General features: G+C 43.5%; 1 protein-coding gene across 1 annotated transcript; it reads right to left on the bottom strand.

Moving 5' to 3' along the window:
- Window positions 1–794: 794 nt before the first annotated feature.
- On the bottom strand, window positions 795–11,469 carry TMUB2 (transmembrane and ubiquitin like domain containing 2). Its single transcript, XM_075177268.1, has 3 exons — window positions 11,365–11,469; window positions 8,381–8,994; window positions 795–2,744 (listed from the first exon to the last, which is right to left on the bottom strand). The coding sequence occupies exons 2-3, from the start codon at window positions 8,983–8,985 to the stop codon at window positions 2,381–2,383; spliced, it is 969 nt and encodes a 322-aa protein (XP_075033369.1). The 5' UTR covers window positions 8,986–8,994; window positions 11,365–11,469; the 3' UTR covers window positions 795–2,380.
- Between the last annotated feature and the right edge of the window lie 3,463 nt (window positions 11,470–14,932).

Raw genomic sequence — 14,932 nt, 5'->3', positions numbered from 1 at the left:
CACGTAATCACCGTTATTACGGTAGTTCCAACACCGGCTGCGAGCAGGAAGCCGGGTTAATATTACCGTAACAATGGTAATATCCATAACGCGGCAGTTCTTCGGGGGAGAATTGAAATCCCCCCTAGGAATGGGAATGCCGAAAGAAGCCTGCCCATCCCTCTCCCAGGGGTAAGTTTACTAAACTGCGGGTTCAAAAAAGTGGAGATGCTGCCTATAGCAACCAATCAGATTCCAGCTGTCATTTTGTAGAATGTACTAAATAACTAGAATCTGATTGGTTGCTATAGGCAACATCTCCACTTCTTCAAACCTACAGTTTAGTAATTATACCCCCCGGAGCCCAATAGACACAAGGTGGGGAATTCAATTGGCCGCTACTTGAAAAAGTAACACGGCCTGAGCACTATTACCGTTATTATGGTAATAGTGCAAGCAAATATCGCTATTACGGTAGTTTTAACGGCGGCTTTTTGCTCGCAGCTCAAAAAGCCGGGTTAAACTCACCGTAATAACAGTAATGGCTTTAACACGGCAGTACTTCGGGGGGATTGAATTTCCCCCAAGGACAGACTTTCCCGTTTCGAGCACACAGTGCTGTAAGCTTCTGGCTGCAGGTCCATAGATGCAGGTTAGATTATCAGGGTTCTAAAAATAAAATTAACTTCCGCTAACTTAAATGGATTTTATCCAATGTGTCATAAGCTTTTACATGTGTAACACAACAATTCATTGGAGTGAATTCTCATTTCATTAAATGTTATATTGATGAAAATAAGGCTCGCGACCCTCAATTGCAGTTCATCAAGAAGCAAAATTATTTTATTCATTCATATATTAACCCTGTAAATCTGCTTTTATTATAGATTGGAGATATCAAACTTGTCCCCATTCCTCCATCTCCCTATATAGTAATTAATGGTGGGTAGGGAGCAGAGGTGACACATCCTATTGCAGACGAGTTCTCCTATCTTCTTTCTTTAAAAGTCCATAATGCAACCACTATGGAAACATCTACCGCTTACCATTTGCACTCCATCAACATTACAGAACAGAGGAATTATTATAAGACTGGACAATGGATTTAAGGAATCCCGTCTGTGATACAAAGTTTTGGGATCTCTGATTCAACTGCCCCGAGTCCGCACCCCAGCCGTCACTCTACTAGGTGGGTAACCACAGGACAATTGTTTAGGTCCGACAGGGTTTGGTTCATCTCTGATGAAGACATGGTATGCACAAAGGAAGTTATTCTTGTTAAACAGTTTTCAAATACTACACTCAATAACACCAACCATTGAATGGCTTTGTGGGGTTAAACCCCAAAATCCAAATCATCGGGGAACAATCTCCTCAAACTGACCTCCCATATTTATAGGTGCAAGTACTAATAAAATAACGCTTGTGTGGGTTCATAAAATAGTGCATCACAACATGCACACAATTCTCAAAATCTAGGATCTGGTCAACGTTATACCATGCATCATCATATTGTCTGTATTTGGTACAAGACACGGAAATTAACACAAGATCTATATAAAAAATATTGGGTGTCAATTAGAGATATAAAAAAAAGAAAACAACTATGCACCTGGACAAACCATGTTATAACTAAAAATTAGAGATGAGGCAAGACACGATCCCCTCCAAACTCTAAATCCGTCTACACATTTGAAATTTGCTCCCTCTGCAATGCAACATGGTTTTGCCAAGGTGCAAACTTGTTTTTTTGAGTTTTTATTTTCTATCTTTCTTCAAACTTAAATGAGGTCCAATGCGTCTAGATGGAAGGAGTATATATTAAGTTATAAATGTGCCTCTTAGGATGGTGGGAGGAGTAGATTGTTTACCATCCATAAAATATCATGGTACCACCATAACATCACCCCTTGAGAATCCTTGTTTCAAATAGTGTATGAAGCTGCCTCACCTGGAGACTATGTACTCGCTGGTCGCTCTGCTCCAGCCTTATACATAGCTTAATTCTCTTGGTGCCACTGCCTTATATACACAAAACCTTTCTTTCTGTTTCCTCAATGACATACTGATGACCTCAATGCCAGCATTGTGTCATGAAGGTTACCAGGTGATTCTTTATGACATAATATGCACCTGTTAAACAAGGCTACTAGGGAATAAACTGGGGCACCATGACAATAAGCATATCTGATACCGCACAGTAATTTCTACCCCATAAAATCATAATCAAGGTTAATCCCAGCCTCAATACCAAGGAATTCATGGGATTAAGACTGATTAAGGTATTGGTGAACTGATGCAGAATACAAATCAGCTTTGTTGTTTCATCTCATAGAGTAATGCTATACAATAGTTCAATGTTCTTGTACCCATCTTCCCCAAGTCTTTTTTTTTTTCCCCCTTATCGTCCATACATGCCAAAGACCAAGAAACTGAAGAACACAGTAACCCCTACCAGGGAGACAGTGGCAGGAGCAGTGAAAAACTGGCGGTAGTTGATCCGGAAATACCAGATCAGTGCCAACATGACCACAAAGACTGGAATCATCAGGTTCCCGATAGGTGGCGTGAGGCCAGTGTTCTCTTGGGAAGTCCCTCCAGATTCAGCTCCTACTGGGGAGGTCGGGACGGTGGCCTGAGAGCGGTGGCAGTGGATGACACAGTTATCTACGATATGGAGGGAACGCAAGGTCTGAGAAGAGTCATGAAGAAGCTGTCCCTGGTAGATGAGCTTCATCTGGGGTTCTTGACCTGGGAAGTATTTACTGATGGAAGGAGGAGAGAAATGAGAAAAATAAGACTATAAACCGTGTGAGCAATGTTGGTTCAAAGACGTACAAACAAGAAAATACAAAATACTATTTAGAATTCTATTCCTTTTCTTAACTCCTCACTGTCCTTTGAAGACAAAAAAAAAATGCTACAGTCATAACATATTCAGTAAAATAGTACTAGTGTTTGCTATATTTGTGTACTTATAAGTTGGATGTATGAACGATTTATACAGAAGCGTTTATGACATCACAATTTTCTTGCATCAGATTGAGTTTCAGTCTGTTGTCTACTGCGTACTTCCATTCCCCTCCCATCATGTCAATGTCCTTGTCACTTGCAGCCCTCTGCTCACTAACAATCAGAGTAAGTAAAATATAGTTCACCTGTACTCACACTTAGCCAGTCTATGCCCAACATATGACTACACAAGCTTCTGCTCACATTACACCAGTAACCCCATGTAGTGAACAGGGATGAATTAGTCAATTAGTTATAAGGATTAACAAATAACATAACTGTGGGGAATAAAGCATGATCCTAATTGCATTGTAAATGTTGTACATCAAATGAATCCATTTATAACTTGTTTCCTTGCAAGTTAAATGCAGATGACTTTAAAGCTGAGCCCTGCTCTTACAGGGTTAATGAACTAACTCAATGTGGCCCTGCAGACCCAAGAGTTACAAGAGAACACCGACACCGTTGTCAGCTTTAAAGGCCCCATAGGGTGAACTGGTTTTTGGCACCTAAAGAACCGTTAGAGAGACTTTAGGGAGCCGTTCACAGCTTGTGGTCTTACACAAGGATGATGACTTGCAATCTATAATATAAATGTCTAGTGGCGTGTGTTAGTCTGTCTGTGTGGAAAAAATAAAACCAAGCTGCAGCGCCACCTGCTGGGCGGAGTTATACACTGACCTACTAAATTCTTAGTGTGTGTGGAAAAAAAAATTCAGAAAGGGCTGAAATTTGGTATACTAAGATGTTTTTAATTTGTTAATTGTTAAAAGTGTTTATAAAGACTTAAAAAATATATATATATATTTCTTGAAGGAGAAGTGACAGTTGGGAGTGGTTGGTTGTTGCCGGGGGTGACAGTGGAGAGTGGTTGGTGGTTGCCGGGGGTGACAGTGGGGAGTGGTTGGTGGTTGAGGCCTGGGCTATGGCCCAAATGCATGACAAGAACCTTTTTAACACCTTAAGTAGCTTGATTTGACTAGAATGCATGAGTATCATGCACGGGTTAACTTGTATTTTATATAAGCAAAAATAATTCCATTTCCAAAATACACTTACATTTAATATAATTAGTGATCAGCCACACATTCATAAATAGTATGATGAAGGGCAGCTTACATATCAAACAAAGTCAGCGGAGTTACTGACAGGAGTAGATCCACAGGGTTAACAGTAACACTGAATACTGTGGGCCTAATAGAGTTGGATGGAACTTCAACCGCTGGAGGCAAAAATCCATCTCCTTATAATGCGGAACAAATCACATTTTTGAGTTCTATGTGACCTGCAATTAGGCGGATCGGTGGCATGTAACTGCAAGTTTTGCACAGTAGGGGAGAACACCCAGAACTGTAGCACACCCCCTGGAGATGGGGTCTATTCAAAGTAGGCCACCTCTCAAGATTTGCTCCTCAGGAGGTGTATCCATTGCGGCTCCCAATGCCTAGTGCAGTGGTTCCCAAACTTTTGCAGTTCACGGCACCCTTAGAGTCTCCAAATTTTTTCAAGGCACCCCTCCAATATAATTATTGAGCAGTCCTGTTTTAGAAGTAGTTGGGTCAAAAAATTGTAATAAGTATTTAGGTCAGGACAGAAATACTTATTTAGTTGTATGTAAAAATACCCCCTCTGCATCCAGACACTCTGTCCCCCCCCTGCATCCAGACACTCTGCCCCCCCCCCCTGCATCCAGACACTCCGTCCCCCCCCCTGCATCCAGACACTCCGTCCCCCCCCCCTGCATCCAGACACTCGTCCCCCCCCCTGCATCCAGACACTCTGCCCCCCCCCTGCATCCAGACACTCTGCCCCCCCCCTGCATCCAGAAACTCTGCCCTCTCTCACACTGCTCCCTGTGCCCTCTGTCGCCCCTCCGTCACGCTGTCCCCCTCCTCTGCCCTCTGCCCCTGCTGTCCCCCTCCTCTGCCCCGCTGTCACCCTCCTCTGCCCCTGCTGTCACCCTCCTCTGCCCCTGCTGTCACCCTCCTCTGCCCCCGCTGTCACCCTCCTCTGCCCCCGCTGCCACGATCCTTCTAACTCCTTTTCCGCGGGCCAGCCATATAAAAAAAAAAGAAAGAACACAGTAACTTACCAATCCGCCGGGTGCCGGGACCCAGCAGCCTCCTCTCTCCCGCAGCAGCTGTCACTGAATATCGACGTCAGTGACAGCTGCTGCGGGAGAGAGGAGTCTACTGGGTCCCGGCGGATTGGTAAGTTACTGTGTTCTTTCTTTTTTTTTATATGGCTGGCCCGCGGCACCCCAGTGACAGCGCCGCGGCACCCCTGGGAGCCGCGGCGCACAGTTTGGGAACCGCCGGCCTAGTGTAAAGATACGTGCTGATGATGACTTGCAGCAGCAAATATATTTACTAAACTAAAAAGAAACAATAAATAATAAAAAAAAAAAAAAGCCTCTCCACTGCTAAATTAAGTAACCATCATTGTACTGTAACCTGGTTGTGGACAAGGAGTGTGGGATCCCCCTGCAAAAACAGCCAGTATGGACTGGTCAGGCTATAACAGGGAGACTCTCAGAGTGGGGATCTCCTGTCATAGGATACCAGCCTGGTCTAGGAGAATCAGGCCTGCAAAAATAGTGCCCCACTCCACCATAAGTGATCAAATCGAAAAATCCCAAACCCTTATAGATTGAAGAGTACTTGTCCCTAGTGGATGAAAGGGGTATGGATAGAAAGAGGTCAATACACGAACGGCCAATCAGAGCAACTGATTGGCTGCAGCATATTGACTCTTAGAGGTTAATTAACACAGTTTCTGTACATTTTTGGTACTACATGCTCCTATGGGCTCTGGCTGCCAAAGTCCAGCAGCCACTGGCCTAGACTCTAGTAAAACTATGTTTTGCATTTATCCTCTTATTCAATGTATCTCAGGATTTTATTTGCCTTTTCAGCCTACACCTGACACTGTGTGCAGCTAATTAGCTTTCTGTCACCTAGTATTCCTAATTCCTTTTCCATCTCAGTTTTCCATTAAATGTGTACGTAACATAGTTATTACCATGACAAAGGTGTATAACTGTACAATTATCTACATTAAATTTCACCTGTCCAGTTTGCCACTTTGTCCAAATCTTTTTGTAGCAAGTGACTATCCTGCTCTGTGTTACTTAACGTCCATAACTTAGTATCATCAGTATAAGTGTCCACATTACTTTCTAGGCCATCTACAAGGTGATTAATAAAAGGACAGGGCCCAATATGGATTCTGGTGGAATGTCACTAACAGCCTTTTGCCCAGTCGGAATATGTCCCATTTCTAACTCCCCTTATTTTCTATCATTCACCCAATTCTACAGCCATGTACACAAGGTTTCATTAAGACCTAGTGCTTTTGTCTTATGTACCAGACTTTGTTATGTAGAACAGTATGGAACAATTTCACAAAATCCAAATATATCACATCATCTGCACAACCAGGATTTAGTTTGAACTTACCTCTTCGTAAAAACGAAGCACATGTAGTAGAGATGACAAGTCTTTCATGAATCCAAGCATATACTGTGTTAAATTATTTTCTACAATATATATTTCAGAATTGCATGCCTCAGAATGCCTTTACCCAGATCAGGCTCACAGGTCAAAAAGTCTTGGTTCACATTTTCAGGGCTTCCGCGAATTTTGTGTGGGGGTTGTCTATTTTTTTTTTTTTATTATTTTTAATATGCACTTCCGGAGGCAGTGCTGACATTGCCTTTTAAATGTAATGCTTTCTGTCAAACTGACGATCGACAGTAATACCTGTCGTCACAATGGCAAAATTGTAACTGTGGCGACATAATGAACACGTTACCATTCTGATTGTCGATAGTATGGTAAAACATTTTCATTGTTGACATATCATACCCAACGCCTTTTGTATTGATGCTTGAAATTCATTACGGAAATCAACATTTTAATTTTCTAGAGGATTTATCATTGAACTTAGATATACACCTTGCTATTGCTCCGGCAATTATGTTGATTCATAATTTAGAGATCCCATGCACATCATTAATAACAGTCTTCCCTTTGTGGCTGACAAAAAAGAAAAATAGACAGACAACTTATACAATCATTACATTTACTCTCATATCTCTAGACACTACATTTACACTGACCCCATTATACCACACTTCACTCTGTATACCATCTGTTTCCCGGACACAAACATCTCACACTATCACATATCCTATATCTCACACTATCACATATCCAACATTTTACACTTAATCACCTGAATCTTCCCTAAGAAGTTTACGGTTTTCCCCTTAAGCTGCTAGAAGACTATCATTTAACCCAACCCACCTACGATCTCTTACTTACACATGGTGCAGTGGGTAAGGACTCGAGGAGAATGCTAGTGTAAAACAGTGTGATGTAGGCAACAGTACACCTTACACTCCTTTCTGTCTAAGGATCTTTCATATCAGCAATACCAAATCTATGGGGGTTTGACTTTTTAGAACACATGCATATTTTTTATATAGCACTCACTGAGCTTCATTCATACTCTGGGCTGAACTTTTAAGACATGGTAGAAAAAAAAACAACTCTTCCTTGACTAGATGCCATGTGTCGTGTGCAGGCAGGTTGCCAGCAAGGGACAGACAGCAATGTGTGCACATTATTAATCCAGGCAAACCTACAACAACATCAAACTCCCCTGTGACAAAAAGACAGAGGTGTAGTACATGTTACCCAGAGCATCCAAAGCTTCTTTATTACCCTATGTCAACCCCATAAGGCACCAGTCCCAAACACACCTAATACAATAATGCACATATGGCAAACTAACCCTGCAGTACACAGATAAATATGTAATCACACTCAAACACCATAGATGCAGAGGGTGCAGCTACTATGGGTCCTGCAGCTGAGTGCAGCCCACATTCCCTGATAAAGCCCCATGTGTGTACATGCGTTTTCAGCATTGGGCAGTACATGGGGGCCCTTACAAACTTTTGCTATGGGGCCCACAAATGACTAGTTATGCCCCTGTCCATACTCTCCAACATGGTGAAAAGATTACAAGGCTTAAACTAATAAAGAAGCAAGGAAAATACAAAACTGAGCAGATCATAAAACAGTATAAATAAGACATAGCGTCCATAACTATAAACCAATGTGATAGACTTTTGCTTCACAAATAGGAGGAAAAATTATCTTTCTTTCTGGTTGAGACCCCAGTTCAGTATATTACTGCTCCCAACTGTAAAGTGCTACGGAATTTGCTGGCGCTAGATAAATAAATGTTGCTGATGTTATGTAATTTGCATGTAATAAACTAGAACATGTTGCAAAGGTAAATGTGCCCAGGTGGTGCCACCTCCCTTCTAGAAGTACGCTAGGCCTATTGCCAGACTTCACTTTCAAGATTTCCTTCTCACCTTTTCAGAGTTCCAATTGTGTCATCTGGCCTCACTAAAGCCACTTCTTCAGTTTCATTCAGAAACTTCAGCCTAACTGTGATCAGTCCTTCTTCTGGCTGTGTCTGCTCTTGACCTGTGCCAGCTTTATTCTTCCATTCATGATCTCTGCCTACGCTCTTCTGCGCTTTGGCTTCCTCTTCTACTGGAGAACTGTCCTGTCCTTCAGCATCCCCTGCTGCCAACTCTTCCACCTCTTCCCTTACAGGTGGCACAGGCTGGCTGCGCTTAGGCACTCCTTGAATATCCAGCATCCGGTCAAGGTTGGGAGTCTCACTGCCTGCACCCTGCTCGCCACCTTGGCCTTGTTCTCCTTCTTCTGGTTTCTCCACTTGTGGCTCCACAGTACCCTGTGGTTCTGGACTAGGGGGCACGGGGTTACTGAGCCCAAGGAGAGGTTCTCTACGTCCAGTGGGTATCAGGCTACCCAGAAGGGGATCACTGCCTTCAGCCACATAGGTTGACAGCCATGCCATAGAGAGTGCTAGAAATAAAATAAATAGGCCAACTGCCACAGTAACCTCATCGCCGAGACCCTCTATCATGGTGGGTGGGGGCGACTCCATGGCCTTTTCCTATGGAGGAAAAAAAAACAAAAAACCAGGCAATGAAGAAAGAGTGTTTTTACAATGTCCCATAATATATCATAATACACATAACAAAGGAGGAAATAAAAAAAATCTATTATTATTAACAACACCAACTCTCTCCATCTGTGCATGTTCATTAAAATATAAGAGATTATAAAGAATTTACCTGAAAAAACTATTCTAAATCAAGAATCTCATAAAATATATATATATATATATATATATATATATATATATATATATATATTATACACACACACACATAGCCAACCACCTCACCTAGCCCTTGTAGCTTTATGTATAAATATCCTGTCCTCAACAAACATTCACCATAGAGCTTCAAGTGGACATTGGCGAGTATCCAGACGGTGTATTTCACCATTAGCATTCTCAATACTAAAGACATTAGCTGATATCATAAAATGTTACTCAGACCTTGGACTTGTGATTCAACACTAAACTAACCATGACATTTTACCGCTAGTACGGAACTTTACCTGGCTCCTAAAGCACATTGTAATATACCGTGTTGTACTAGTATGCGGTAAACCTTGTACACAGATCCAACGTCTCTGTATAAAATATGCAACTTTTTCTTCTTATCCCATGTGGCCCATTGTCAACTGTAGCATAAAAACAAAGAGCGCTATGAAAACTATAAAATAATGTTATATTGTACTATACCCAAGATAACTACACCATGATGAACTCATTTCAGGCAGGTCTGTATGCAAACACATTAATATGTAACAACTATTTTCAAAAAAATTGTTGAAGTGTCTTTTGTCTACAAAATAACAAATGATTCTACAGGTATGTGCTATTTTAATAGAAATAAATACATGGACACCAGTCAATTGATGTGGGATGTGCCGACCCAAAAAGACAGATACCAATGCTGAAAAAAACCCATAAAACTTCACGTGGGGAAGGGGGTTTTGGTCCACACAATTCTATTTCCATCAATGCTTAGTAGTCCGCTCTCTGAAAGAAGGTCACAGCATTGGTGTAGACGGGCTTACACAACAGTTTGATCAATATGCGTACTAAGAAACCTGTGGTAATACCATGTGCAATAAGTTGCAATGTACAATCGAGTATAAAGAATAGGTTCCTTCTAGTGCAGTAAGTACATTCAAACTTAAGAGTTTTTCAACTAAGTGCATTAATATCGGTGTATTAATTGCAAATGAGAATAGGGCTATCTGTGGAAATATCTTTTGGTCCTCCACACTTCTTTGTGAGATGCTGTCTTAAATCAATTAATAATAAAAAAAAAACAACCATCATGTAGTATATTAATGTTACTTTTTACAGATGAAGGATTTTTTCCACATGTTTAAAATTTAATATTTTACCCTGTTTAGCTGGGGTTCTCTCAATGTTTCTAAGTGGAAGCACACAGTGCTTATTTACATGTGCATGAAATTATTACCAAACAGCAGGTATGATTTACTTTTTTCTTCTTTCTAGTGTTTAGAGCTCCTACACATATATACCACAGTATACTTAGTATGTTCTTGTATTATACAGGTTTCGAGTATGCACCTTTCAGCCTCTGCTATGATCTCAAACAGATGTTTACATATAAACTAGTAGGTCATTTGCAGGATACTATGACAGAGTACATGGTACACTATCCAAGTTATATTTAGCAAATGAGTATACCCATAACAGAATAACACCCTATAGCTGTAAAGATCACAGCCCTAGGACTGGTGTTAAGGGCCAAGCCGCACTACACAATAGGTTTACATAAAGACACCAGGACACTATTCTAAAAATTTAGATGTTACTGTAAGCTGACACCACCAAGATATCACATAATAAGATATACTGTATACAAACAAAAGACCATTCTGCACATGTGATATATAGACAACACTATTTAAGATGTTATGTAATACTGTACACAGATAGGAAACTTCTATGCAATATATAATGAAACTAACACTACCATAAAAGGTTATATAATACAATATGCTGTATACAGCTAGACTATTATACATTTCACACTGATTGGACGACTGATAAAGGATATGTAACACACTATAAAGTGATGGAAAAGTATTGTACACAAGCTATAGGAGAGAGACACACAATAATAGCAGTACACCCCGAAATAAGAGCACATTGGTTACTTGCCCACCCTGTATAGTACTCAGTGTCACCCTATATAGAATGGTACAGACTGTGGCCTGTGTAGGAGAGGGTCAGTGCCCGGTGTCTGCACTGCGGGTGTACACAGCACACACACAACCCTGGGACACACTCACACCGACACAAACACACAACCGGTACCGGAGGGCGGCGGGATACCGGCACCAATGTTGAGGTATGGATCATGTTACTCACCACCGGCCACCGCTGGGATCCTGTCAGCCCCAAATCGGGTCACCCAGGGCCCACCCGACACAGGAAGGTGTGGCGTCAACAAAACGAGACCTGGGAGGCGTGTCTGGGTTACGTCAACCGTCAGAGCCGGAAGCGTACAACATATACAGCTCTGCCCTTCCTGCCAGTACCTGGGCTTGTCTTTTCCCCACCTGTCCTATAGGAGAATAGAGTGAGGAGAGATATCAGTCCCCGCTGTGCCCTGCCTGCCAATACCTGGGCGTGTCTCTGCCCCACCTGTCCTATAGGAGAATAGAGTGAGGAGAGATATCAGTCCCCGCTGTGCCCTGCCTGCCAATACCTGGGCTTGTCTCTTCCCCACCTGTCCTATACGAGAATAGAGTGAGGAGAGATATCAGTCCCCGCTGTGCTCTGCCTGCCAATACCTGGGCGTGTCTCTGCCCCACCTGTCCTATAGGAGAATAGAGTGAGGAGAGATATCAGTCCCCGCTGTGCCCTGCCTGCCAATACCTGGCCCCACCTGTCCTATAGGAGAATAGAGTGAGGAGAGATATCAGTCCCCGCTGTGCCCTGCCTGCCAGTACCTGGGCTTGTCTCTTCCCCACCTGTCCTATAGGAGAATAGAGTGAGGAGATATATCAGTCCCCGCTGTGCCCTGCCTGCCAATACCTGGGCGTGTCTCTGCCCCACCTGTCCTATAGGAGAATAGAAGAATAGAGTGAGGAGAGATATCAGTCCCCGCTGTGCCCTGCCTGCCAATACCTGGGCTTGTCTCTTCCCCACCTGTCCTATACGAGAATAGAGTGAGGAGAGTTATCAGTCCCCGCTGTGCCCTGCCTGCCAATACCTGGGCGTGTCTCTGCCCCACCTGTCCTATAGGAGAATAGAGTGAGGAGAGATATCAGTCCCCGCTGTGCCCTGCCTGCCAGTACCTGGGCTTGTCTCTTCCCCACCTGTCCTATAGGAGAATAGAGTGAGGAGATATATCAGTCCCCGCTGTGCCCTGCCTGCCAATACCTGGGCGTGTCTCTGCCCCACCTGTCCTATAGGAGAATAGAGTGAGGAGAGATATCAGTCCCCGCTGTGCCCTGCCTGCCAATACCTGGGCTTGTCTCTTCCCCACCTGTCCTATACGAGAATAGAGTGAGGAGAGTTATCAGTCCCCGCTGTGCCCTGCCTGCCAATACCTGGGCGTGTCTCTGCCCCATCTGTCCTATAGGAGAATAGAGTGAGGAGAGATATCAGTCCCCGCTGTGCCCTGCCTGCCAGTACCTGGGCTTGTCTCTTCCCCACCTGTCCTATAGGAGAATAGAGTGAGGAGAGATATCAGTCCCCGCTGTGCCCTGCCTGCTAGTACCTAGGCGTGTCTCTGCCCCACCTGTCCTATAAGAGAATAGAGTGAGGAGAGATATCAGTCCCTGCTGTGCCCTGCCTGCCAGTACCTGGGCTTGTCTCTTCCCCACCTGTCCTATAGGAGAATAGAGTGAGGAGAGATATCAGTCCCCGCTGTGCCCTGCCTGCCAGTACCTGGGCTTGTCTCTGCCCCATAAGAGAATAGAGTGAGGAGAGATATCAGGCCTTGCTCTGGCTTTGAGGGTATGCTGGGACTTGTTGTTCCACAGCATCTGGAGAGCCACTTGTTTCCAAAACCTGATACACAAAAGCACAATTGCCAACCTGACTCCTGTTTCTGCTTTTCATACTGCGGTAACCTGAATTCAATAAACTTATCTGTATGGAGTTTGTCTGTTATCCCCGTGTTTACATGGGTTTCCTCCGGGTGCTCAAGTTTCCTCCCATACTCCAAAAACATACTAGTAGGTTAATTGGTTGTTATCAAATTGGCCCTAGTATGTCTGTGTGTGTGTGTGTGTATGTAGGGAATTTAGACTGTAAGCTCCAATGGGCCAGATACTGATGTGAGCGAGTTCTCTGTACAGTGCTGCGGAATTAGTGGTACTATATTAATAAATGATGATGATAGTAAAATATGTCTTTAAGTCCCGATAATGAACTCAACCCAGGTGATTGCAGTTTGAAAATAAAAAGTAACATTTATTAAAAAAAATTAATACAGGACTAATAAAGGTTAATTTTTAGTCTTAATATGGGAAAATGAACAATGGATCATAATCGGATATAACCTAATAATATAAAACCACAAAATATCTGTTTAGTGCAATACACATTCTAACTCTATACTCTAGCTTATGTTTACTGACCTTAGCTAAGTAGTAGCACCTCACTTAAGCTATACATTATTGTTATTATACATATATATATATATATATTATTATTATTGTTTATTTTTAAGGCGCCACAAGGTTTCCGCAGCGCCGTACATGGTACAAACAGTAGACTATACAGGGTAACACAGTACAGAACAATAAACACAAAGTACCAGTACTTCAGAAACTCCAGGCAGGCAGATACAGTAGAGACGGAGTGGAAGAACAGGTATGGAGACAGGATGGAAGATGGGCCCTGCTCATACGAGCTTACATCCTAAGGGAGGGTAAACAGAATCAGGTACATAAGGGAGCCAGTGAAGCAACGGGGAGAGAGAAAGGGGGCAGGGGAGAACCAGAAGAGGTGAGAGGTTAAGTGGATGGTTGGTAGGCCTTAAGGAACAGGTGAGTTTTAAGAGCCCGCTTGAAGGAGCACAGATTGGGTGAGAGACGAATGGAGCGAGGGAGGTCGTTCCAGTGAAGGGGGGCAGCACGGGAGATGTCTTGGATTCTAGAGTGGGAAGAGGTGATCAGAGTGGAGGAGAGGCGGCAATCATTGGCTGAGCGCAGGGAGCGGGCGGGAGTGTGAATGGAGAGGAGGTTAGAGATGTAAGGGGCAGTAGACTGAGAGAGAGCCTTGTAAGTGGTGGTGAAGAGTTTGAAAAGGATTCTGTAGGGGAAGGGGAGCCAGTGTAAGGAAAGACAGAGAGGGGAGGCAGAGGAGGAGCGGCGTGAAAGGAAGATGAGTCTCGCAGCCGCATTGAGTATAGAGCAGAGGGGGGCAAGGCGGGAGCAGGGGAGGCCAGTAAGGAGGAGGTTGCAGTAGTCGAGACGGGAGATGATGAGAGCATGGATGATAGTTTTGGTGGCATCTTGAGAGAGGAAGGGACGGATGCGGGCAATGTTACGGAGTTGGAAGCGACAGGCTTGGGCAAGGGATTGAATGTGGGGGGCAAAAGAGAGAGAGGAGTCGAGAGTGACACCTAGGCAGCGGAGTTGGGTGACAGAGGAGATAGTGGAGTTGTTAACAACGATAGAGAGGTCATGATGGGAAGGGAGCCTGGGTGGGGGAAAGACAATGAGTTCGGTTTTGGAGATGTTAATTTTAAGAAAGCGAGAGGACATCCAGGATGAGATGGCTGAGAGGCAGTCAGTTACACGAGAGAGGAGGGAGGAGGAAAGAAAAGGAGAAGAGATGTAGAGTTGAATATCATCAGCATATAGGTGATACTGAAGACCGAAAGAGGAGATGAGAGCCCTAAGGGAGGAAGTATAGAGCGAAAAGAGTAAAGGGCCAAGAACAGAGCCCTGAGGGACTCCAACAGGGAGAGGGGAGGGGG

This window comes from Mixophyes fleayi, chromosome 6 (genome assembly GCF_038048845.1).
Source record: "Mixophyes fleayi isolate aMixFle1 chromosome 6, aMixFle1.hap1, whole genome shotgun sequence".
NCBI classification, from domain to species: domain Eukaryota; kingdom Metazoa; phylum Chordata; class Amphibia; order Anura; family Limnodynastidae; genus Mixophyes; species Mixophyes fleayi.
This window is presented reverse-complemented; position numbering and strand designations above follow the sequence as displayed.